Here is a 25,832-nt window from a genome sequence, read left to right on the forward strand (position 1 = left end):
CACATTGCTGTTGTTGTTGCTATTGTTGTTGTTGTTGTTGTTGTTGTTGTTGAAACTGGGTCTCACTCTGTCACCCAGGTTGGAGTGGAGTGGAGTGATCTCGGCTCACTGCAACCTCCGCCTCCCAGGCTCAAGCAGTCCTCCCACCTCAGCCTCTCAAGTAGCTGGGATTACAGGTGCGTGCCACCATGCCCGGCTAATTTTTTGTATTTTTGGTAGAGATGGAGTTTCACCATGTTGCCGAGGCTGGTCTTGGGCTCCTGGGCTCAGGCAATCCACCTGCCTCGGCCTCCCAAAGTGCTGGGACTACAGGCGTGACCCACCATGCCGGATCTTCATACTGACTTTGACTCACACAGAACTATCTGGAAATGACCACCAAACAAACAATCACCACCACCTGGTGGCAGTGCAACTGATGGCAGGTTTCCTTCTTCAAAGCTGAAATAGCCTATATCTCATAACATAATACTTTAGAATTTCAGATCCCATTTACATTTTGAAACATTCCTTCTAAAACATTTTCCATATGAGTCACAGCTTAGGCCTAGCATTTCTCTTATCAAAAATGAAATTTGGCAGGTTGCTGTGGCTCATGCCTGTAATCCCAGCACTTTGGGAGGCTGAAGTGGGAGGACTGCTTGAGCCTAGGAGTTCAAGACCAGCCTGGGCAACTTGGCAAAACCTCATCTCTACGAAACAAAACCAAAAACAAAAACCCATGCCTGTGGTCCCAGCTACTTGGGAGGCTGAGATGGGAGGATTGCTTGAGGCTAGGAGGTCGAGGCTGTAGTAAGCCGTGATCACACCACTGCATTCCAGCCTGGGTGACAAAGCAAGACCCTCTCTCAAAAAAGAAAAAAAAACAAAAATGGAATCTTATTTTCAAGGGCTACTCATATTTCTGGTATTAGAGAATTCTAGAGATTAGAATTGAAACAGTAAGCATCTTATGGAGGATCTTCTAGAAGCAGATGAAGCCTTTTTGAGTTCAACATAAAAGAACAATGTTCTAAAGGTGGGGTTAATAGGCAAAAGGGCAAGATAACTGGGAGAAATGTCAGGCAGAATAGCATGTGAGTAGAAGACATCATGGATTCTAGTATGAAGAAGTTTGTATGAAACCACAGCTTCTTTTATAACATGATGTTACTAAAACACAAGCAAGAAATAAGGAAAGTCTCATATTACCTGGGAGGTAATATGAGGGAGGACATGCTATAAAATGGAGAAAGTAAAGGAAGAATTCACAAAGGTTTTGGGAAATAAACAGTGTAGTTTACATAGAGCACCCAATAAGTTTCCTAACATGTGGGATATATTGTAGTTTGGGACCTTCATAAGGGGAGCTTCATTTCTAAACTCTGAGAAACCAAATGAAGAATGCATAGGTTATTTACTCGACATGTGAAATGTCCCTAGGGACCCATATGAGGTATTTAACAAGAACTACTTCAAGTAGTGGAATCCCCCATAAGTACGAGATAACCAGACTATCACTTGACTTAGCTTACTTCACAACTAGGACTCTGAGAGTTAGAGGAAACCATCATGGTACAGGGTAAATCTCCCCTTTGGAAATCTGGAAGGCGGCACTCTGTCAGTAGGAGATGAAGCATATTACTATCGGCATCCAGGCTAAAACAGGGACAATCACTCATGCTGCTTACCCTTTGCCCAGAGTCCAACGTCCTATAGAACTGAGTATCTTCTAGCAGGCAGGAACTCTCTGGGGAAAACTGACACCCAACTACCTAAGAATAGCCCTGTCAATCTCAACTCCACCTCAATGCCCACTCACTCTGGAAGTAGAGAGAGGATTTTGGGACCATATACTCCACCCTCACTAAACTCTAACAAGTATTAACACCCTAGAACCAGTTTCCTTCTGAACCCCATATAGTAGTGACAGCCAAATTAATGACAAAGATAATAAAATTACTTTTGTTAATTTATAACTATAATTCGTAACTAATTTACAACTTTTACTAGACCTTAAGCCTCTCTGGTCTTTAGTTTTCTCATCCATAAAATGCAGCTAATATTTCACAAGGTAACATATGCAAAAAGCCCAAAATAATACCTGGCAAATAGTAAGTACTAGAATTTGTTAGTACTTTCCACTATTTGTTAGTATTTGCTGCTTAGATAAAAGCTAAGAAGCTAATCCTTTGGTGGGGTGGAGTGGGAAGGGGTATCAAAGTCGAGGAAAAAAAAGAAAAATGCTAGGGCTTGAAAATAAATCTGCCAAAAATCAGACACTTATTAGTCTTAGACCAAGCGAGCTAGAAATTTGTGTGGTGGGGGACAGTGTTTGTTATCAAGATAAATAGATGAAGCCACGGATCTTTAGTGGGAGGAGGCCAGAGGTCTTGTAATATGCCCCACACAGTGAAGAAGTGTCCACACCACATGCCAAAAACACGCCCACTGAGAAACTCTGAGAGAGCACAACCAAGCTGAAACAGGGTGGAGGAGACCTTTTACAGGAGACCTGTAAATGACTGAATAGAGCAAAAATTCTTTCTAAGAGGAAACGTGAACTGAAACAATCTAAGAGTTATTATAAGAATAAAGGGAGTGGGCCGGGTGCGGTGGCTCATGTCTGTAATCCTAGCACTTTGGGAGGCCGAGGTGGGCGGATCACAAGGTCAAGAGATTGAGACCACCCTAGCCAACATGGTGCAACCCTGTCTCCACTAAAAATACAAAAATTAGCTGGGTGTGGTGGCACACACCTGTAGTCCCAGCTATTTGGGAGGCTGAAGCAGGAGAATCGCTTGAATCCGGGAGGCAGAGGTTGCAGTGAGCTGAGATCACGCCACTGCACTCCAGCCTGGCGACAGAGCGAGACTCCATCTCAAATGAATGAATGAATGAATGAATGAATGAATTAAAGGGAGTGGATTCTTTCTCAAGAAGACCATCTAAAGATTACAGAAGCAGCCGGGCACGGTAGCTCATGCCTGTAATCCCAGCACTTTGGGAGGCTGAGGCAGGCGGATCACGAGGTCAAGAGTTCAAAACCAGCCTAGCCAACATGGTGAAACCCCACCTCTACTTAAGAAGACAAAAATTAGCCAGGTATGGTGGCACGTGCCTGTAATCCCAGCTACTCGGGAGCCTGAGGCAAGAGAATCGCTCGAACCTGGGAGGCAGAGGTTGCAGTGAGTCGAGATCACGCCACTGCACTCCAGCCTGGGCGACAGAGCAAGACTCCATCTCAAAAAAAAAAAAAAAAATTATAGAAACAACCACTCCGCCAAAAACAGAAACCTCTAAAAAGCAATCTTTTGTTGTTAAAACAGAAAGATGAGGTCCAGAGAAGTTACCTAATTTGTCCAAGTTTGTGCCTAGGCAACAGAGTCCCACAGTTCACACTCTTAACCCACTATATTACACTCAATAACCGAGTGAGCCAATCATGGTTATTATGGAAGTTTATTTTTTTCCATGTGCTCATGGCTATGGTTGTATACATAATCTATTCTCTTTCTGTTACTGATACTAGGGTATGTTTTACAACCAATAATAATTTGGATTCAATGAAATACAGTGCTTTATAAAATGGAATTAAACTGTTTGCTGGAGCAGATAAAGGTGGGCAAACTATACCCCACAGAGCTCCAGCGGTCATCCCAGACACACAAGGGCTGGGAAACATAAGCCAAGGGGGCCCCCAATTCAACGAAACATTTCATTTTTATCCTTTCCCATTTTACAAGGAGGCATTCATATATACTTCTGTCAAGGAAAAGGTTCCATAGCTTAACAAAAATGCTTGAAAACTACAAACTCAGATGAATTATTAAAATCCCTTGAAGGCATTAGATTCCACAAAGTCCTGAGAAACGACTTACAGACTATTAAGACCAATAAAGGGTTCTTAAGTTAAAATTAGGGGTTTTAAGTTAAAATTTTAATGTTTTTGCCCCAAGGCTAGTATACAAAGCATCTTCAAAAAGTTCATGGTGGGTAAGCACAAAATTAAATTTAAAAAAAAAGAAAAAGAAAAAATTTATGGAGAATGAGTATTATGAAAAAACTATGCATAGATTTCAACTTTTTTTTGCATCAAAATAAACTCATACTAGCTTACTATAACAAATCTGAACAGCACCTAGTTTGAGGCACTAAGGACATCAGTTTAAAAAAAAACCCTATGAGAGCAATATGAATTTTGCTAAAATTGAAGCAAGGGCAAACATCCAATTCATAGTGACGTTTGAATCCACTATGGAAGATCATTGATGCTTTACAAAAAGTTTATGGGGACAATGCCCCAAAGAAATCAGCAGTTTACAAATGGATAACCTGTTTTAAGAAGGGACAACACGACGCTGGAGATGCCCATAGCAGCGGACCATCCACATTAATTTTGGGGGAAACAATTAATCTTGTATATGCTCTAACTGAACAAGAGCCAATGATTAATAGCAGAAACAACAGCCAACACCACAGACATCTCAACTGATTTAGCTTACACAGTTCTGGCTAAAAAATTAAAGTTGAGCAAACTTTCCAATCAATGGGTGCCAAAACTGTTAAACCCAGATTAGCTGCAGACAAGGGCAGAGCTTTCAATGGAAATCTTAAGCAAGTGGGATCAAGATCCTGAAGTACTTCTCAAATAACTGTAACAGGAGATGAAACACGGCTTTACCACTGTGATCTTAAAGACAAAGCACAATCAACGCAATGGCTACCAAGAGGTGGAAGTGGGCCAGTCAAAGCAAAAGTGGACCAGTCAAGAGCAAAGGTCATGGCAACAATTTTTTTTTGGCTCCACAGGATATTTTGCTTGTCAACTTTCTAGAGGGCCAAAGAATAATAATAGTGTTCTGAGAGCTGGGCACAGTGGCTCACGCCTGTAATCCCAACACTTTAGGAGGCTGAGGCAGGAGGACCACTTGAGTCCAGGAATTGAGACCAACCTGGGCAACATAGGGAGGTCCCGTCTCTACCAAAAAAAAAGGCATAGTGGCACATGCCTGTAGTCCCAGCTACTTGGGAGGTTGAGGCAAGAGGATCACTTGAGCCCAGGACTTTGAGGCTGCAGTGAGCTATGATCATTCCACTGCACTCCAGCCAGCACTTTGGGAGGCCAAGATGGGCAGATCACCTGAGGTCAGGAGTTCAAGAACAGCCTGGCCAACATGGTGAAACCCTGCCTCTACTAAAAATACAAAATATTACCCAGGTGTGGTGGTGAGCGCCTGTAATCCCAGCTACTTGGGAGGCTGAGGCAGGAGAATCACTTGAACCCGGGAGGCGGAGGTTGCAGTGAGCCAAGATCATGTCACTGTACTCCAGCCTGGGCGACAAGAGCAAGGTTCCATCTCAAAAAAGAGCAAGGTTCCATCTCAAAAAAAAAAAAAAAAAAAGTGTGTGTGTGCGTGTGTGTGTGTGTGTGCGCGCGCTAGTTTTAAGAAAGTCAGCCAAAGCTTTAGCAGAAAAAGATCTACTCCACTATGACAATGCTCCTGCTCATTCCTCTCATCAAGCAAAGGCAATTTTCTAACAGTTTCCATGGGAAATCATTAGGCATCCTCCTTACAGTCCTGATTTGGCTTCTTCTACCTTCTTTTTGTTTCCTAGTCTTAAAAATCTTTAATGGACACCCAGTTTTCTTCAGTTAATAATGTAAAAAAAAACCTGCATTTACATGGTTAAATTCCTAGGACTCTCAGTTCTTTTGGGATGTACTAAATGGCTGTTATCATTACTTACAAAAGTGTCTTGAACTTGATGAAGCTTATGTTGAGAAATAAAGTTTATATATCTTATTTTTATCTTTTTGTTTTTTTTTTTTTTTTGATATGAAGCCTTCACTCTGTTGCCCAGGCTGGAGTGCAGTGGCGCGATCTCGGCTCACGGCAACCTCCACCTCCCAGGTTCAAACAATTCTCCTGCCTCAGCCTCCCGAGTAGCTGGGATTACAGGCGTGAGCCACCTGCCCGGCTAATTTTTGTATTTTCAGTAGAGACAGGATTTCACTAGGTTGGCCAGGCTGGTCTTGAACTCCTGACCTCAAGTGATATGCCCACCTCGGCCTCCCAGAGTGCTGGTATTACAGGCTCGAGCCACTGCACCCGGCCTTTAGTTTTTTAATTCCATTTTTCCAAGATCTTTTTAAAGTCCCCCCATATTTATATTCCAACTACTTTTGAATTTGAGAGAGTTGCTATGAGTATAAAATGTAATGTCCCACACGGTGATAATTATTTTAAATTTAACACTAAACACACACACACATAAAACAAGACTAGTGTTCTTAACCACTAGGGAACATTGAGAAGTAGTATTTTTTCATCAAAGGGATTTTTTTTATTTTTAAGTCATGTATATTGTCTTCTTCTCCCCTTAAAAATGGTAGCACGTATTTAAAAAATTTACTAAGTAGCCATTCTCCATTCTGCATTAAGCTCAACATTTTTGAGAGTTACAAAGATAAACCAGACATGTGTCACCTTCAGTTTTAAAGATGACATGAGACATTTATCAAATTAAATGGGTAGAAAGACGTAAAGTGCCAAGAGAAGAAACAAAGGAGTGAGAGGTGAAGAGCTAATATAAAGGAGCCCAGCAGTGGGAGAAACAACTTCCAATCCCAGGTCAAGGGGATTCTTAGCAGACACTGCCTGAAAATGGAGTCCTACAGGGAAGGCACAAATAACCTCTCTGCACTTTGATATGTAATTATTCAATTATTCAACAAATTGTTCACAATTTCATAGCATAAAAGGATAAGCAAAACAAATACCTAATATACAATGTGTTAAATATAATAACAAGCATGTGCATGATATTAATGAAGGGGGAGGGATGAATTTTCTAAGGGTAGTGGGGAGAGTAGGCAAGGGGGAGGAAGCAAGGAGGAAAGGTGACTCAGGCAGGGCCTTGAGGATGAGCAGGAGTTTGATGAAATAAAAGGATATTTCAGGCAATGAGAGAAATGAGCAAGGGCATGGAGAAGTAAAAGCATATGGCATCTTTGGGGACTGACTGTGGGGGACTTAGGGGATGACCGAAGATGGGAGTGAAAATGAGGCCAGGCCAGATCGTGAGCTTTATATCCTGTGCCAAGGAGTTTAGCTTCATTACAGCAGGTACAAAGGCTTTAGGCAAAGAATGATGTCACATAAGCACTATGAGACTCTTTCTAATATTAACATTTCTAAAGTTGCCACTGGCTCCAAAAACATATATGAGATCATTAATTCTAGGACGTCTAGAAATAACTCCAAAGGTCCCACTGGCCTACAGGCCATGAGTCCAGTTAAGAGCTCCCTGAAGGCAAGTACTATTTACTATTTATTTGTTTTTGATCTCCAGGACATAGGATATAGTGGAACCAATAGGAATCAGTTTCTGATTAGGAATGACAGAACAAATGATGGCTCCCAGGTTTCTGACCCGATTATCTCAGGGGGGTGCCAATGAGAAGGATATAAGGTTGGTTTTTTTGTTTTGTCTTGTTTTTTTGAGACAGGGACTCACTCTGTAATTCAGACTGGAGTGCAGTGGTATGATCATGGTTCACTGCAACCTCGACCTCCTAGGCTCAAGCAACTCTCCCACCTCAGCCTCCCAAGTAGCTGGGACAACAGGCTCACCCCACCACGCCTGGCTAATTTTATTTTTTGTAGAGACAGGGTCTCTCTGTTTTGCCCAGGCTGATCTCAAGCCTCTGGGTTCATGCAATTCTCCCAATTCAGCGTCCCAAAGTGCTGGGATTATAGGCGTGTGCCACCATGCCCAGCAGATGATAAATTGTGTCCGGGACATGTTAAAAGTTCTGCCCATAACGAGTTAAAACATGTGTGTGGGGTTCTGAAAAGAGGCCACAGCTATAGATATTAATTTGAGCATCACTGTGTATAGTATACTGGCGACAGCTGAAGCCACATAGGTGGATGAGGTCACCAACCATGAATGGGGCCCAACTGAGAATCTAGGAATCCCAGGGTAAAGTTGAGAATAGACAGAGACAGAGAAAGAACAGAGAAGAGGAACAGAAACAGGAGAGATGTCCTATGAGTCTAAGAAAGTACATATTTCAAAAAACATGTGTAGTATGGTGCCAAATGATCATTAAAAGGTCAGCTGGTATGAAGACTGTAAAGAGGCTATCGGATTTGGAAACAGGGTAGTCCCTGATTAACTTTATTGGAGTGGGGAGTGGATAAAGGATAAATTGGGTTGAAGAGTGAATGGAAAATGCGAAAGAAGAGACAGTGAGTATAGATCACTGCTCAAAAAGTTTGGCAATAAAGAGAAGGGAGTGAGATATATTAACAGTTTGACAAGTAGGTTGGAAGAAGTATGCACATTTTGTGCATTATCTGTTTTATATGACTTGTGTCTAGAGACTTTGAGAACAAGGACTGCCTTTAGTATTCTTACAGCATCTACCAGCTTATATAATAAAAACAACAGCACTAATAAATATTTATTTAGAATGCAAAATATAATACCTCATACAGGTCACTAAATTATATTCCTAGGATAAAAGAAAGGGCACTAGACTAAATCAATTTGTCATAAAATGCAAATCATTTACCTGCATGGGGTGACTGTTAAAAAGAGGCCATGCCCTGTTATGCAATTTGACAGGCTCTGTGAGCAACACTGGGGATGTTATAAGATGTTACCTTAGTTCCTTTACCCTGGGCTGCACAAGGACATACTCACCTCCATAGTAGAGTCCTGTAGCAGTGCACATCCGCCACTGTCCCTGATACATTCCTGCTCTGCTGGGGCTGCACATCTGGACGCTGACATCTGCAATCTCTTGGGGCTCTAGCGATCTCACCATCACCATGTTCACATGTCCAAATTGGTCTCCCCCGACATATTTAAGACAAACCCCTGGAGGCCAGGCCTCTGCCCCTGAGTTCAAGCAAAAGAAAAAAATGTTAGGCAATCAATGGTCCTATGCTGGGTGCAGTTTATTATGAAACTGTAGAAGAGGCCTTTCTTTTTCTCACATACATACATAAACCTAACCACATACACCTGAGCCATATATTGTCTCACACAACTGATCAAAAGGAATGATCAGAACCAACAATCTCTGACCAATAGTCTAACCCTATGAAGAAGCACATAAGGCAAAAGCACGGCAGTTCCTCAAGACAAGGAGTATTTCAGGTGACTCCAGGGAAGGCCACACGTCACACTGAATCTGCAGAACCTAAGAATGATGTCCATGAAGAGCCATGGAGATGAAGCACAGGGCCATGTTTAGGGGACGGCTCTCTCTACTAACAGGTAACATATGTCCATTTTCACAGTATATCTGATTGTTGCCAGTTTTTCCACAGAAACAAGAGGATGAAACACACAAGGAGTAATTTCAATGGTATTATTCTCAATTTAAAATTGCTTTTTGCCTGAGGTATGACTTTTCTTCTGGGGTCCATAACTATAAAATACTCAAGAGCTCAAGAGACCACATGAATATAAAAGGCAGTAAAAGTTTAGACCTTGGGTGGTGGTGAAAATATAAACAATGGGGTGATCTCCCCTGATAACATCAATGAACTGTGGTCGCAGGAACAATGGCACCAGTTGGAGGTACTTGCGGAAAGGATGGGAAGGAGGGTCGATCAGACCTGTCAAAGGGAGATAGATTTTTATAGAGTTACAGGTTAAATTTAACCTGTAACTCTTTAGAGTAAAGAGTCGCCTGGACTGGAGTACAATGGTACAATCTCTGGCTCACTGCAACCTCCGCCTTCCGGGTTTACGCAATTCTCCTGCTTCAGCCTGCTGAGTAGCTAGCATTACAGGCACCCATCACCACGCCTAGCTAATTATTGTATTAAGAGATGGGGTTTCACCATGTTGGCCAGGCTGGTCTTGAACTGCTGACCTCATGATCCGCCCACCTCAGCCTCCCAAAGTGCTGGGATTACAGGTGTGAGCCACCGCACCTGGCCTAATTTTTGCATTTTTAGTATACATGGGGTTTCACCATGTTGGCCAGGCTGATCATGAACTCCTGACCTCAGGTGATCTGCCCGCCTCGGCCTCCCAAAGTGCTGGGATTACAGGCATGAGCCACGGCGCCCAGCCGGTACCCACTCTTGTGTACCTATTTTCATGTAACTAATTCATGAGAAATCTATGTGTTGACTAGTTCCCACTAGTCAAGTGGTATAGGTAGCCACACAGTGACTAGATGTGATTTTTCCTGTGAAGTCTCCCCAATATGCAGCAATTGATATACTCCCTTTTAACTGTAGACAGAAACCTCTATATATCTTTTTCTTTGGACTATATACATTCATTATAAAAATAAACCACTGTGAAAAGTTGAACATGGTAGGACTCTTAGAACAAAGGGTGCTTGTCATTTATCTCCTACCAGTACTCTAAGATGCCTCAGTTCCTTGCTCTGTAAGTGCCCAGTTTTGACATACCTGATGGCTCACTATTGGAAAGAAACCAGACAGAGAAAGGCAACCAGGGTTCTACTCCTTGGATCTCAGCTCCATTATGAATGGCACCCTCTGTGCTCCTTGGGTCTTAAGGGGTAGCAGCTAAAGCAGTGGCCACTATGTTTTAGCATATCTTCTTTTAAAAAAATTTGCCAACAAAATGTCCTAAGTTAACCCTATAAAGGGCAACCACTGCTGGCGGAAAGGTTGTGGATGATATACTGACAATACACGCAATTTATCTTTTTCATTTCTGAGGTCTGGCAAAAGCCTATTTGTCTTACAACAAGCAGAATAGTAGCTAACATGAAGCACCTTACAAAATGTCAGTCTCCTTAAAGACCAAAATCCACGAGAAAAATTATACTACTGTCATGGGGCTGAACTGACAGCTATTCTTTAAGATACACACATACACACACATACACATACACATACAGCTGCAACAAGATAATGTCTGCTTATATGAAAACCCAAGAATGTGTCTGTTTTTTGAACTTATAAGAAAATAAGGTAAACCAAGCCTGGACGTGAAAAAGACTTAGCTCTCCTAGGCACAACCACAAGCAGCTGAGATGATCGGGTCATCGTAGCTGTGCAAAAGGAGTGCTGCTATATTCCACAGAAACTGAGTTAGTCAGTAAAACATTAAATGGGTAACATTAAACATTGGCATTTGGCTAGGGTCCTGTCCTTCTTGGTACTCCAGATACCTATTACTTCTCAGTGGAGTATTTAAAGAACCTCTGGGCTAGAAGAGTTATCCACCAACAACTCTGAAGTGTTCATTGGCTATGAAGTGAAAAACCAATCATCTGCCTTCTGAGCGTTATCAATGATACATATAATTCTTATAGTCAAAATTGTTAGGTCAAGTAACTCTGAAAAGGTCAAAGATATTGATGTTTGATACAGAAGGAAGGGAAATACCAGTGAGTTGTCTGGACTACACTAAGCATACTTGAAATCTGAATTCGAGAAGTATAATAGAACTGGGCTCCAAATTAAGTCTCAGTTGCAAAGTGGATTAATGGGGGATAGATTTCTATCTACAAGAAAAGAAAGACTAATCTGTGTTTTATGACGTTCCTAGTTAAGTATCACAATCAAGTATATAATTAAGGCTGTAATTCTCCAGATATGAAATATCACTTTATTTTTAAAAATAAAGTAAAAACAAAAACAAAAAAAAACCCTGTCATGTTACAATTTTGAGATGGTAGCAAGCATCACAAAAATCAAAAGTCCAACAGTCCCAGAAATCCTGGGACTTAGTAAGTATATACAATTATAGAAATAGTCTGGAGACAGTAAGGAATATCCAAATAGCAATGCAGAAGACAAACCTTAATGATGATCTCCTTTTTAACCCTTATAAGTGTGGACACTGCATTTCATATTAAGCTCCATGAAAGCAGAAACCTTCATCAATCTTGTGACCATTTCTCCCTTGTACCTAATAAAGTGACTGGAACATAATAAAATGTGTTGAATGAAAGAAGCAAAATTATCTTCTCTAGAATCATACTGAAGAGAAAGGTAGAAAGCTAACTATTTTAATGCACTAAAAGAAAAATGGGGGAAATAATTGTTCTTTCTCAAGTTCTTTTCCCATCCCTTTATATTCACTTCTATGAAGTTCAAAAATTAAAGACGACTCTGGATCAATATGCCCAAGATACCCTCTCATATGACAATCACAAAAATTTCACCAAAGTCAGAGAAACACTAGGGTTATCATAACATGCACAGCTTAATATTCACTACAATTGTACAACAGAGCATGGTAGTATAACAACTGAGAAGCTCTAGGTGCTGGTAAAGAGAATTCTGTCTACTCATATTTTTAGAGGGACAGTTTTAAATTTTCATTTTAACTCCCAAAGTTTCCTGCTCAGGTTTACTAAGCTTCCAGTGCTTCTACAGTGACAGAAGTCTGAATCCTAGAATTTTGCATCTATGTTATTAAATATCTCAGTTCTGTTTTTGCAAATCTAAATCTAAGGACTTAAAAAATATTAGGAGTTTAATTTTATTTATTTATTTATTTAGAGACGGAGTCTCTGCCACCCAGGCTGGAGTGCAGTGGCGTGGTCTCGGCTCACTGCAACCTCCAACTCCCAGGTTCATGCAATTCTCCCGCCTTAGCCTCCCGAATAGGTGGGATTACAGGCGCCCACCACCATGCCTGGCTAATTTTTTTGTAGTTTTAGTAGAGATGGGGTTTTTAGTAGAGATGGGGTTTCACCATGTTGGCCAGGCTGGTCTTGAACTCCTGACCTCAGGTGATCTGCCCGCCTCAGCTTCCCAAAGTAGATTACAGGGTTGAGCCACCACGCCTGGCCAGGAATTTAATTTTAAACAGTGTGCGACGTTCACCTTCTTCAGGAAAGCTACTGGAACAACTATATGCAATTCCTATCAATCTCATCTGTGGTATATCTGCATGTCCAGCACACCTAAAACATGACAAGACAAAAGTGCCATGAAAATTATTATTTATGTAGCTCTTTCAGTGAGTGCTTATTTCTTAGGGAGGTTATGAATGAGAGTAAGACAGCCAGAGGAAAAATTGCCAAGGCCTGCCCTACTATGTTACTACTCTATTTACAGAAATAACTCAGGCCAGACTAGGATGATGCCAAAGAACCTGTACACATGCATGTTCTTCCTCTCTCAAATAACATGCCTGATACTCAGTTATGGGTGGCCAGATTCTCCTTAACCAAATGGAAAACATCCAATTTATAGATTAAAACTACTCTACAGCTGGGTGGACAACTTCCAGAAGAGAAAACCTATTTATGCAAAGCACCTTGAAAGATAAAATCTCTAGCAACTGCTACCTAACCTTTCAAGACCTGTTCAGGCACAAGAATGCCCTTTCACACAAGGAAAGAGATTCAGAAGCTGTTTTAAACTGAGGTTACAAAGCAAATGCAGAGGGGAAAAGCAGTCAGGCCCACCAAGAGAGATTTTTGTAAGTCAACATCAAAGGTAGGCTTTGAGGGTTCTGATCTGACATTCTAACTACTACATATCAACCTTCCCAAGCTCCCCATTAACCCAAGTAACAGTCTAGTAAGTAGATATATCAAGAGGCTTTTTGAAATATAAAATGGTTAGTCTGCCACAACATGGTATTTAAAACATTTCAACAGTACTCTAACAACTTTCAGTATTTAAAAACATTGAAGAGCTCACAGAAAGCCAGGCCATTTTCACTGTTTTCACTATAAGTAAACAAGGTACTGACTTCGCTTTAAAATAAACAAATAAAACTTGAATGAGTCACACTTTCCAAACAAACCTCATTTATTAAAAAAATTATATATATATATCTCACTGGTAGATTCCAAACAACTTTTTTTTTTTTTTGAGACGGAGTCTGGCTCTGTTGCCCAGGCTGGAGTGCAGCGGCACAATCTTGGCTCACTACAACCTCTGCCTCCTGGGTTCAAGTGATTCTTGTGCCTCAGCCCACAGAGTAGCTGGGACTACAGGCGTGCAACACCATGCCCAGCTAATTTTTTGTATTTTTAGTAGATGAGGTTTTGCCATGTTGGCCAGGCTGGTCTTGAACTCTTGACCTCAAGTGATCTGCCCACCTTGGCCTCCCAAAGTGCTGGGATTACAGGTGTGAGCCACTGCACCCAGCCTCTGAAAGCATTTTTGATCAGTAACACAGCAGGTTTTAAATTCAGAATAAAAACATGACGAATAAAAGCTATTATAAAATGAAGAAACTGTCTTGATATTTTCTTAAAAGCAGGCAAAATCAAGCAAGGTGAGGAAGAAATTAGGCAAAGTAAAGTAAATTAGACTTTGAACAAGTAAGAATTTCAAGAAAAATAGAAAATATGGCTATTTTCCTCTGTTACCATGTACCTCCCAAACTAACTGTTATAACTAACTGTTATAACTAAAAAGGAAAGGGGGCAAATTAAATTTTACAAAGCCACAGGTGTCCTGAGTCATCCACAACATTGGGTCAGTCCAAACTATGTGTTTGGTCAATGACACACTGAACTTTCCTCCAAAGGAGAGTTACTTCTAAATATGCCAGAAAAACTAAGAATAACAATTCAATTTGGTACATTCTTACATAAAAGGCTGGTCTAGCCAGTCTTTCCCTATCATAAAGAACTGAATTGTAAAGAACTGAAAAGTAAACCAAATCAATAAAAGGTCACTTTTATAGGTTTATTTGAGTCCTCAGAGTTTTAAATCATCTCATATAAAATTAACTTGCTAGATAGGGCACCCCCACAAACACATATTTTTAGCCTAGTTTTCCATCTCTCAGAATTTTTCTCTGAAGTTCTCATTAATAATAAGAAAGTTAAAACACCCTCAACCAGTCAACATAAATTGTCATTAGATGTGACATGAAATACAAAACCCAACCCCTGCCCCCAGAAGTCATTAGAAAATAATTTAAGGCCAGGTGCAGTGGTTCATGCCTGTAATCCCAGCATTTTAGAAGGCCAAGGTGGGAGGATCGTGTGAGCCCAGGAGTTTGAGAATAGCCTGAGCAACACAATGAAACCCTATTTCTACAAAAACTTTAAAAAATTAGCCAGGCATGGTGCAGCGGCTCACATCTGTAATCCCAACTACTCAGGAGGCCAAGGCAAGAGGATCATTTGAGCCCAGGAGGCCAAGATTGCGCCACAGCACTCCCAGCCTGGGTGACAGAGTGAGACCTTGTCTTACATAAAAAAGAAAGGTAGGAAGGAAGGAAGGACGGACGGACGGACGGAAGGAAGGAAGGAAGGAAGGAAGGAGAGAGAAAGAAAGAAAGAAAGAAAAAGAAGGAAAGAAAGAAAGAGAGAGGGAGAGAAAGAAAGAAAGAGGAAGAAAGAGAAAGAAAGAAAGAAAGGAAGAAAGAAAGAAAGAAAGAAAGAGGAAGAAAGAGAAAGAAAGAAAGAAATTTAGACACATACACACTATTTTCAAAGAACTATGGTTAACTTACTTATTTATTTTTATTTAATTTTTTTTTGAGATGGAGTCTCACTCTGTCACCCAGCCTGGAGTGCAGTGGCATCATTTCAGCTCACTGCAACCTCCACCTCCTAGGTTCAAACAATTCTCCTGCCTCAGCCTCCCAAGTAGCTGGGATTAAAGGTGCCCAACACCATACCCAGCTAATTTCTGTATTTTTAGATGGGGTTTCATCATGGTGGCCCAACTGGTCTCCAACTCCTCATCTCAAGTGATCCTCCCACCTCGGCCTCCCAAAGCTGGGATTACAGGCAGGAGCCACTACGCTCAGCCTATGGTTAACTTATTTCTAGTTTGTCTTAAAAGAGGCTGCAGTACATCAAAATAATGTTTTTCTTGTATTTTTTTCTTTTCAGTGTTTGTAGAGACAGGATCTCGCTACATTGCCAAAGCTGGTCTTAAACTCCTGGGCTCAAGTGATCCTCCTGCCTTGACCTGTAAAAGTGCTGGGAGGCCATGTGCAGTGTACACATATGTAATCTCAGCTATCCAAGTGAGAGGATAGCTTGAGCCCAAGAGTTCGAGATCAGCCTGGGCAACACAGGAAGACTCCATCTCTACAATTAAAAAATTAGCTCGGCACAGTAGTGCACGCCTGCAGACCCAGCTACTTGGGAGAGGCTGAGGCAGGAGGATCGCCTGAGCCTAAGAGGTTAAGGCTATAGTGAGCCATGATCACAACACTGCACTCCAAACTGGGCAACAGAGCGAGATGCTGTCTCAAAAAAAAAAAAAAAGTGCTGGGATTCTGTGTGTGAGCTACCACACCGGATCTGTATTTTTTTCTTTAACCAACAATTTCTCTGTCTCCCATTTTGAGCAAATTCCCATATTTCCTACCCTATTTTTCAAAGTGGTATTAATGTCTCAGATATCCTAATGAAATTTCAGAGACAGTCATCCTTGTGGTTGAAAAAAAAAAAAAAAAAGAGCTTTCAAAAGAGCAGATGCTCACAGCTCTTTCCAACTACCTTGTTCTATTCAAGGATATACCTCCTCTAGCCTGCTGGAAATGACTGGAAGATTAATTAGAGCAGAAATAAAGTGATGAAGTAAAACTGTACAGGTAGAGACAATACCCCAGCATATACAAGTCTAGTTCCTAGTAAAAAACCAATATTGGATTGTTTTTAGATGCTATTAAGTTATAGGTGGCTTAGAAGCATGAGACATAAATTCTTCTTCCTACTTTAGAGCAGGAGATATTTCACTAATGTTTGGTCATCACATCAGTACAAGAAAATGCTACATATCATGTGTAAGAGAAAGCTCGTAGTTACACAATCACATACATAAGCTAAAACATTTCCTTCTTATTTAACTATTAAGAAAATGAAAACTAGGCAAGCGAGGATTGCCCATTATGTACTTACCAGAATTCTGGATCCGCCATGTTTTTACAAACTGAGTATCCGGAGGTATTGACTCCCCTTCTCCTATGGTGACATCTTCAACAAAGGACATAGAGGGCACACTGATGTTTGGGCTCTCAAAGTCATAATAGGCGCCGATTGCTGCTTGTAGGTTCCTACAGAAAAAGAGAAAAGGCAACAGACTTCAGTACTGTCCAGATGATATTATCCTAATTGTTAAACAAAAGGAAAAAGCCTGATTCTTAGGGTTTGTCACAGAACCTGAGGCTCCTGGTATACAAGTCTTTAAAGCCTTCTATTCTGGCTAAGGAACAATAGGAAAAACACCAGGACCAACAAATTTGTGTATCACTTTCTTCCCACATAGAAAGTAACAAACATTAGTACCATCAGCAACAGTATGAGGAAATCTCCCTTGTTACCCACAGGAAAACAAGAATGGGTAAAGAAATCAATTAAAAGAGAGCTCTATAACTACAGAATTCAAAGAAGCACTACTTTTTATTTTGTATTATTACTATTTTTTAATATTAAAAAAGAGAGAGACAGGGTTTCGCCATGTTGCCCAGGCTAGTCTTGAACTCCTGAGCTCAAGCGATCCATCCATCTCAGCTTCCCAAAGTGTTAGGATTATAGGCATGAGCCACTGAGCCCAGCCAGAAGCTTCACTTTTTAAAATAAAGTTAATATGTGCACATAATACAGAAAACCATGTTCTTTTTCCCCAACATACACAGATATAACTGTTCATATTACTTTCTTAAATATCCTTCCAGAACTTTCTTATACACATTCAAGCAAACATGATATACAATCTTATTTCCCCCTTTTTTATACAAATGGTAGCATAATATACAATGCCCTTTACTTTATTCTCTTAATACTATATCTTGAAAACATCTCTGTTAGTATATAAAGAGCATCCTCATTGTTTTTTACAGCTGTAACCACTATACAGATGGATCATTTAACCAGTCGACTTTTGAGTTTGTTTCCAGTCATTAACTCTTCCATAAGTAAGCTTAAGCACACAGTTTTGTATACATGCAAGTGTATACAATCTGTGAGATAAATTCCTATTAAGTGATACTGCTGTGCCAGAGTTTGTGGTTTTAATAAATATATCCAAACTTCCCTCAACAAAAGTTGTACGCTAATGGTCCCACCAAGAATATAAGAGTATGCCTATTTTCCCCACTTGCTCATCAGTGGTGTTTCTCTAACATTTTGGATTTTCCCATCTAACAGGTTAAAAAAAAATACATCTCAGTGAGATCTTGAGAGGCTGAGTATCTTTTTACAGGTTTAAGAGCCATTTGTAAAGGCTGGGCTCAGTGGCTCATGCCTGTAATCCCAGTACTTTGGAAGGCCGAGGTGGGCAGATCACGGGGTCAGGAGTTCAAGATCAGCCTGGCCAACATAGTGAAACCCGTCTCTACTAAAAAAAGTACAAAAAATTAGCCGGGCACAGTGGCGGGCGCCTGTAATCCCAGCTACTTGGGAGGCTGAGGCAGTAGAATCGCTTGAACCCGGGAGGTGGAGGTTGCAGTGAGCCGAGATAGCACCATTGCACTCCAGCCCGGGCAACAGTGCCAAACTCCGTCTCAAAAAAACAAAACAAAACAAAAAAGAGCCATTTGTAGTTTCTTTTTTGGAAGTATCATTTTGTAAATGTTGGTGTTCTTTTTAATTACTCACAAATCCCCTTTCATCAGAAGGAACTACCAAGCACATAAGCCAGAGTTCCCAATTGAGCAGAAGCGCGTGATTGTCAGCTTGGTTATCAGTGCCAGAAACCAAGGGCCACTAAAGGGTTTCAGTAAGCTGTGTTCATTACAGAGATCAAGGAAATTATTGGTAATTACATTAACTGCTTCTCTTCTGGTCTTACTCAAACCAATGACATCACCTCCACTTCCCACACTATATAACAATCCAAACTGCATGTTTCTAAACATAATCCAACCATAAACCAACGAATCCACTGAGTTGTTTTTAATTATACATAAACATAGCATGAAACAAGCTCTGACAGTATACAACTGATCAACAGAAATGCTAATAACAGCAAACAGTTTTCTGCTGGGGGCCTGCCTGCTCCTCCAGGTGCTTGCAGCTGCCAGAAAGGAAGGCTATATTTAGAGCAGGTACCTGAGGTCAAGCCTCATGCAATGGTGGCCTGTCATATTAGTCAGTAATGACTGAAATTACAATACCAATGGCCTGCCTATGGTATATGTGCTTGATAATATTTACATAAAGAGAGCTGGGCTGGGGCCAAACTGCACCTGTTTGCTTGACTATTCAATACAAAGCTTGGACTTGAGTCTTCTCGGCAGTTTCCTGTCTAGCTGACAGTGATCTAAAGTGAAGGATGTTTGTGACTGGTCAAACTTGGGGAAATCCAGCCCCTACCATCCACAAACAGGCTTAGAAGTATATCTGGAATTAGCATTACACTTAGGGATCAGGGAGAATATGGGAGAAAAATAAGCCTAGTTTGCAATTTGCTCTTTTGAAAACATTTTGGAAAAGCTGTATGTCTACCTTTTTGAAAAGAGAATTTTTTTGCAGCAGGTCTTCAGTAAGTAGCCTGCTGAATTGTTTTCTGTTCACTTGGCTGCAAAATATGTTTTGGAGGGAAGAAACTATTTGTGCACTCAGGACAATTGCCAATTCTCATCCCCAGCCTGTGTCATATTTCACCCTTTGGCTCTGCCATCAGGACAGGACTTCAAGACCACTGCAGGAGGAACACTAGTAAGTGGGAAAGTCAAGCTACCCAACTTAGGCAGATCCATTCCTACCCTCAAATCTCCTTTCACACATTTCCAACTTATCCCACAGTCAAAGCTTATTTGTATGTGTATTATACAGGTAATTCAGCCAGAGAAAGATTAAGAAACATTTTAAAACCCCAAACTGAAACTGAAAGCAGCGAACTGGAATCCTGGCAGGAAGCTGGAGAGGATGACAAAGCAAATTCATTTCCCATGTACAAGGCAGAAAGTGGACTTTAGCCCAAGTGATCTAATCCATCAAGCAGGTACACAGCTACAAATGTGGGGTACACAGCTTCTCAGAGTTCAGAGCATTTAAATTACTGGCCCACTAGGCTGAGCAACAGCAGGCATAGACCAAACAGCTCCAATTCAGTGTCAGAAAGTAGACATGATAGCAGGTATTCTTGTTCAAAACAACATACTCAGCTATTATTAGCCAACAAGAAATTCTTCATGAAATGGAGCTGGCTGAGATGACGGGAAAGGGAAAACACTGACCCAGCATTCAGTGCAGTCTGAACGTTTAAACCTCCAGATTCCTTCAGTGTTTCTGCTCAAAAAAGTTTTAAATCTAATTTCAGATGGTTAAAAGTACCCTGAAGAACAAACAGAGGCAACGTTAACAGTGAAAAAAAGCACAGATTAAGATGGATGCTGGTGCCAGATGTGGTGACTCATGCCTGTAATCCCAACACTTTGGGAGGCAGAGGTGGGCAGATCACTTGAGGTCAGGAGTTCAAGACCAGCCTGGCCAACATGGTGAAACCTCGTCTCTACAAAAAATACAAAAATTAGCTAGGCGTAGCGCATGCCTGTAATGAGCTACTTGGGAGGATGAGATAGGCGAATTGCTTGAACCCAGGAGGCGGAGGTTGCAATGAGCTGAAATTGTGCCACTGCACTCACTCTGACCTGGGCAACAACAGAGTGAGACTCTGTCAAAAAAAAAAAAAAAAAAAAAAAAGATGGATGATGGTAAATAGTCGCACACTGCCAATATAGTTAATGCCACAGAACTGTATACTTAAAATGGTTAAAATGGTAAATTTCATGTCATGCAGATTTTATTACAATGAAATAATTTTTCTTTCTTTTTTTTTTTTTTTTTTTTTTTTAAAGAGTATGGTCTTTAGGCCGGACACAGTGGCTCACACCTATAATCCCAGCACTTTGGGAGGCCAAGGCGGGCAGATCGCCTGAGGTCAGGAGTTGGAGACCAGCCTGGCCAACATGGGGAAACCTTGTCTCTACTAAAAATACAAAAATTAGCTGGGCATGGTGGTGGGTGCCTGTAATCCCAGCTACTCGGGAGGCTGAGTCAGGAGAATTGCTTGAACCTCAGAAGGCAGAGTTTGCAGTGAGCTGAGATTGCGCCACTGCACTCCAGCCTGGGCAACAGGGCAAGACTCCAACTCAAGAAAAAAAAAGACTGTGATCTTTAGAGTCAGCTCCAACTCTTGGCTGTGGGGTTTTGAACAAGCAGCCTTAAAGCCTTTCCCCATCAGTTTTACTCATCTGCAAAACTGGGTTGATACTACCTATCTCATTATAATGTTGGCTGTGAAGATTGCAGAGGCAATGTATGCAAATGTCCTGGTTGGCAGTCATTCATTCAACAAATATTTAATGAACAAGCATTTACCCTTGTGCCAGGCACCTGGCCTGGAGCATTAGGGATACAGCAGATTGCAAGACAGGCATGGCCCTTGCCTTCAGTGTTTATAGGCTATAGCTAACCAGGGACATTCAAACAAAGGTAACTCCAAATGCCTCTCGCACAGAGGCTATGGGCCCAAAGCAGCTTTTCCTGCTTAGGGTGAAAGATGGGCTTGGTACACAGCACAGTTTCAACTGCACAGACAATGAAGTTAACCTGAACTGGAGAAGAATTTGGTAACACTGACAAGTTTCCTGATAAAATACAACTCTGTCCAACCTTCATTTTATAGATGAGACTACTGAGGCACTGACAGGTGAGGTTAATTTGCCCTAGGCTAGGTAATTATTAGAATTCAGAGCCACACCTATTCAAAAGTTTTAACCTACCCAGAATTTTCCAATTATATAACACTCTGAACATCTGATTTTCTTAACATACTAATTACCATTATGAATTCTATAAATGAATTGTAACCCCCATTAAACTGAATTCTTTAAAGAATTGATCTTGCATATATTCACAAACATAGAACAGTTATTTTTGTTGTATATACACATACATAAGGCAGTCGTTGTTTTGTTGTTGTTTTTTTTTTTTTAGCGGAGTCTCACTCTGTCCCCAGGCTGGAGTGCAGTGGTGCTATCTCGGCTCACTGCAACCTCCACCTCCCGGGTTCAAGAGATTCTCCTGCCTCAGCCTCCGGAGTAGCTGGGATTACAGGCATGCACCACCACGCTCGGCTAATTTTGTATTTTCAGTAGAGACGGAGTTTCTCCATGTTGGTCAGGCTGGTCTCGAACTCCCAACCTCAGGTGATTCACCCGCTTCGGCCTCCCAAAGTGCTGGGATTACAGGTGTGACCCACCACGCCCGGCCCATAAGGCAGTCTTAGGAAGAAAAATCATCTATATATTTATATGAGGCCAGAAACATTCAAAAATATGGCAGTAGAAAACAGTTAAAACCAGGCCAGGTGTGGTGGCTCATGCCTATAATCCCAGCACTCTGGGAGGCGCAGAGGCAGGTAGATCACTTCAGCCTAGAAGTTCGAGACTAGCCTAGGTAACATGGCGAAACCCCATCTCTTCAAAAAAAAAAAAAAAAAAAAGAAAAAAAATCAGCCAGGCATGGTGGCGTACACCTACAGTCCCAGCCATTCAGGGGGCTGAAGTGGGAGATCACTTGATCCCAGGAGGGTGAGGCTGCAGTGAGCTGAGATTGCGCCACTGCACTCCAGCCTGGGCAACAGAGTGAGACCCTATCAAAAAAATAAAGAAAATCAGAAATAGAGAAGGAATGCCATTAGCTCAGATTCTCAAGGAAAAAAAAAAACTAGATACCTTTTCTTTCCATTCTCTGAACAAGTGAGAAACTCAAAAGAACACAAATTATTTATGAGAAAAAGAAAACTACCAACCTTATTTGGACACAAATTAAAATGGGAAACAGAATAATGAACCCACATTATCAGGCATGAACAACAGCATCTTAGGGCTTCAAGAGATAGTTATCCCGAACCACAAGAGGTTTTTCTCATCTGGGGTATGCCAATAATATTGCTACTAAAGCCATGTACCCACCAAGAATCAAGAAGACTTTACTATCTCTGAATGACCAAAAAGGTAATTTGGTCGGAAAAAGGCTCGGCAAAATAGATGTTCTTAACCAGGGCCTTCCAACATCAATGTGAGAGGACTCTAACATGGAATACCAAAAAGAGGGGCCAAACATTACATACTTGTAACTACTATGAATTTTAAAGCCTGGAAAGAAACTAAGACTTTCATTGAAACAGAAAGATGACTGCAAATAGGGAATTGGAGTTGGGCTAAAGGCAACGGTCAATACTGTCAACCTAAAAATGTACTCGTAGATACTCTTTAATATGTGAAGACAACTAGTAAAAAGAATTTGTGGAAAATTACATTCAGAGGAGGGACAAAGTTAATATCAACATTTTACCCACTTCTTAGAGCCCTATGGCGTCTAAAATTGTTTCTCCTCTCTTCTTTTCCTGGCTATTTATTGATTCATTAATTTTATTACTTTTTAGAACTGGTCCTTGTGTCTTCAGCAGCTATACCATTTTCCAAGTAGAAAATAAAAAATAAGTACTCTGCCACAAAAAAGAAAGGAAGTGGTGGCATTGTTTTATTATTGTATTAGGTAATAGTACATAGTTATGTATGAGAATATCCTTGTTTTTAAAAGATACATGCAGAAACAAAAAAAAGATACATGCAGAAACAAAAAAAAGATACATGCAGAAACATTTAAAGATCAAGGGTCATATAATGTCTACAACTTTCAAATGATTTTTTAAAAATCTTACATAAAGAAAGCAAATATGGCAAAAATGTTAACCATTGTAGAATCTAGGTGGTAGGCACAAGGCTATACACTCTACAACTCTTTAAAATGTTCTGTGAGGGCCAGGCACGGTGGCTCATGGAGGTGGGGGTACTGAGAAATTTAGAACTGGAACTAAGAAAGTTTCTCTCATAGTATCTGGTCTATAAACTATGCATTTGAGAGCTCTGGACAGTCATGGCTCTCTTCAACAGAGATAAAAGACCACTGCAAATATCTAGATAAAACACACAGAGAAAGAAACCTAAAGGTATTTCAAGTCCTTGAGTCTAGTTGTTCCTGAAGCACAAACACATTTCTGTCTTTGGGTTCTGTGTAACATAAAAATATCCTTAAATAAACCCTTTTATCATTATCTAGTTTGAAGTAAGTTTGTTATTTTCAACATAATAGGTCCAAATTAGTTCAAAATTGTATAATGGCTTCTAGGGAGAGTTTGAATGGAAAGTACAAAGCCAATTAAAAGACATAGAAGAGGCCGGGCGCGGTGGCTCACGCCTGTAATCCCAGCAGTTTGGGAGGCCGAGGCGGGCAGATCACAAGGTCAGGAGATCGAGACCATCTTGGCTAAAACAGCGAAACCCCATCTCTATTAAAAATATAAAAAATTAGCTGGGTGTGGTGACGGGCACCTGTAGTCCCAGCTACTCGGGAGGCTGAGGCAGGAGAATGGCATGAACCCGGGAGGCAGAGCTTTCAGTGGGCCGAGATCGTGCCACTGCACTCCAGCCTGGGCGACAGAGCAAGACTCCGTCTCAAAAAAAAAAAAAAAAAAAAAGAAAAGAAAAAGACATAGAAGAGAAGCTGGAGCATGAAGTTAAAACTTACTCAGATCTAGCAATTCCATTTCTGGGTATCTAAGAGAACTGAAAGCAGTTCTAAAAAAGAATATGCATGTTCAGAGCAGCATTATTCATAACAGTCAAATGGTGAAAGTAACCCAAGTGTCCACTGACCAACGAACAAATAAACAGTATGTGATTTATACATGTAATGGGGTATTATTTAGCCTTAAAAAGGAAGAAAATTCTGAAACACATAACATTATGGATGAAACTTGAAGATTTTATGCTAAGTGAAATAAGTCCGTCACAAAGGTCAAATACTTATATGGAATGTGGGTAGTTGTTTAATGAGTACATAGTTTCTGTTTTGCAAGATGAAAGAATCCTGGAGATTGGTTGCAAAATGATGTAAATATACTTAACACCCTACGGAACAGTACACTTAAAAATGCGTAAGATGGGCCAGGCATCGTGGCTCACGCCTGTAATCCCAGCACTTTGGGAGGCCAAGGCAGGAAGACTGCTTGAGCCCAAGATTGGTCCAGCCTGGGCAACAGAGTGAGACCTTGTCTCTATAAAATTTAAAAGAAAATTAAAAATTAGCCAAGCTGGGACTACACAGGGTAGTGTGCACCTATAGTCACAGCTACTTGGGAGGCTGCAGTGGGAGGTTCCCTTGAGCCCAGGAGTTCAAGGCTACAGTGATCCCTAATGATGCCACTCCACACCAGCCTGGGTGACAGAGTGAGATCCTGTCTCAAAAAAAAAAGAGTTAAGATAGGAAATGTTAAGTATGTTTTACCACTAAAGGATCATGACGGCTCATGCCTGGAATCCCAGCACTTTGGGTGGCTGAGGCAAGAGGAGTACTTAATGCCAGGAGTTCAAGACCAGCCTGCGAAAAAAAGTGAGACTCCATCTCTACAAAAAAATTTAAAAATTATCTGGGTATAGTGGCCCGTGCCTATAGTCCCAGCTACTCAGAAGGCTGAAGTGGAAAGATCACTTGAGCCCAGGAAGTTGAGGCTGCAGTGAGCTATTGTCATACCACTGTACCCCAGCCTGGGTGACAGCATGAGACCCTGTCTCAAAAAAGAAAATGAAATTTGGATTTACTCCTAAAATGAAAGGAGAGCATCTAAAGGTTTCTAAAATTTTTGTCTTTAAAATTTTAAACTTAAAAAAAGAGAGAGAGAGAGAGAGAGAGGGTCTCACTATGTTGCCCAGACTGGTTTTGAACTCCAAGCAATCCTCCTGCCTTGGCCTCCCAAAGTGCTGGGAATATAGGCATGAGCCACCCCGTCCAGCTAAGGTCTCTTTAAAAAGCAATTTTACTGAGGTATAATTTATGCAGCATAAAATCCACCCATTTCAATTGTACAATTCAATGATTTTTAGTAAATTTACAG

The 25,832-nt window shown here is 41.0% G+C and overlaps 1 protein-coding gene across 3 annotated transcripts in view; it reads right to left on the minus strand.

Moving 5' to 3' along the window:
- Nucleotides 1-25,832, minus strand: part of ILRUN (inflammation and lipid regulator with UBA-like and NBR1-like domains) — a 108,484-nt gene that overhangs the window by 48,574 nt on the left and 34,078 nt on the right. For 2 of the 3 annotated variants that reach the window (XR_009211269.1, XM_032140204.2), the window contains exons 2-3: nucleotides 16,826-16,980; nucleotides 8,695-8,892 (exon numbers count right to left, since the gene is read on the minus strand). Coding sequence is in view for 2 of the 3 variants with exons in the window: in XM_032140204.2 (XP_031996095.1) it covers nucleotides 8,695-8,892; nucleotides 16,826-16,980 (353 nt within the window). In the remaining variant the exon portion in view is untranslated. The remainder of the gene's footprint in view (nucleotides 1-8,694; nucleotides 8,893-16,825; nucleotides 16,981-25,832) is intronic. The other variant, XM_032140205.2, reaches the window with a different exon arrangement.

The sequence above is a fragment of the Hylobates moloch genome, unplaced genomic scaffold (assembly GCF_009828535.3).
Source record: "Hylobates moloch isolate HMO894 unplaced genomic scaffold, HMol_V3 SCAFFOLD_20, whole genome shotgun sequence".
NCBI classification, from domain to species: Eukaryota; Metazoa; Chordata; class Mammalia; order Primates; family Hylobatidae; genus Hylobates; species Hylobates moloch.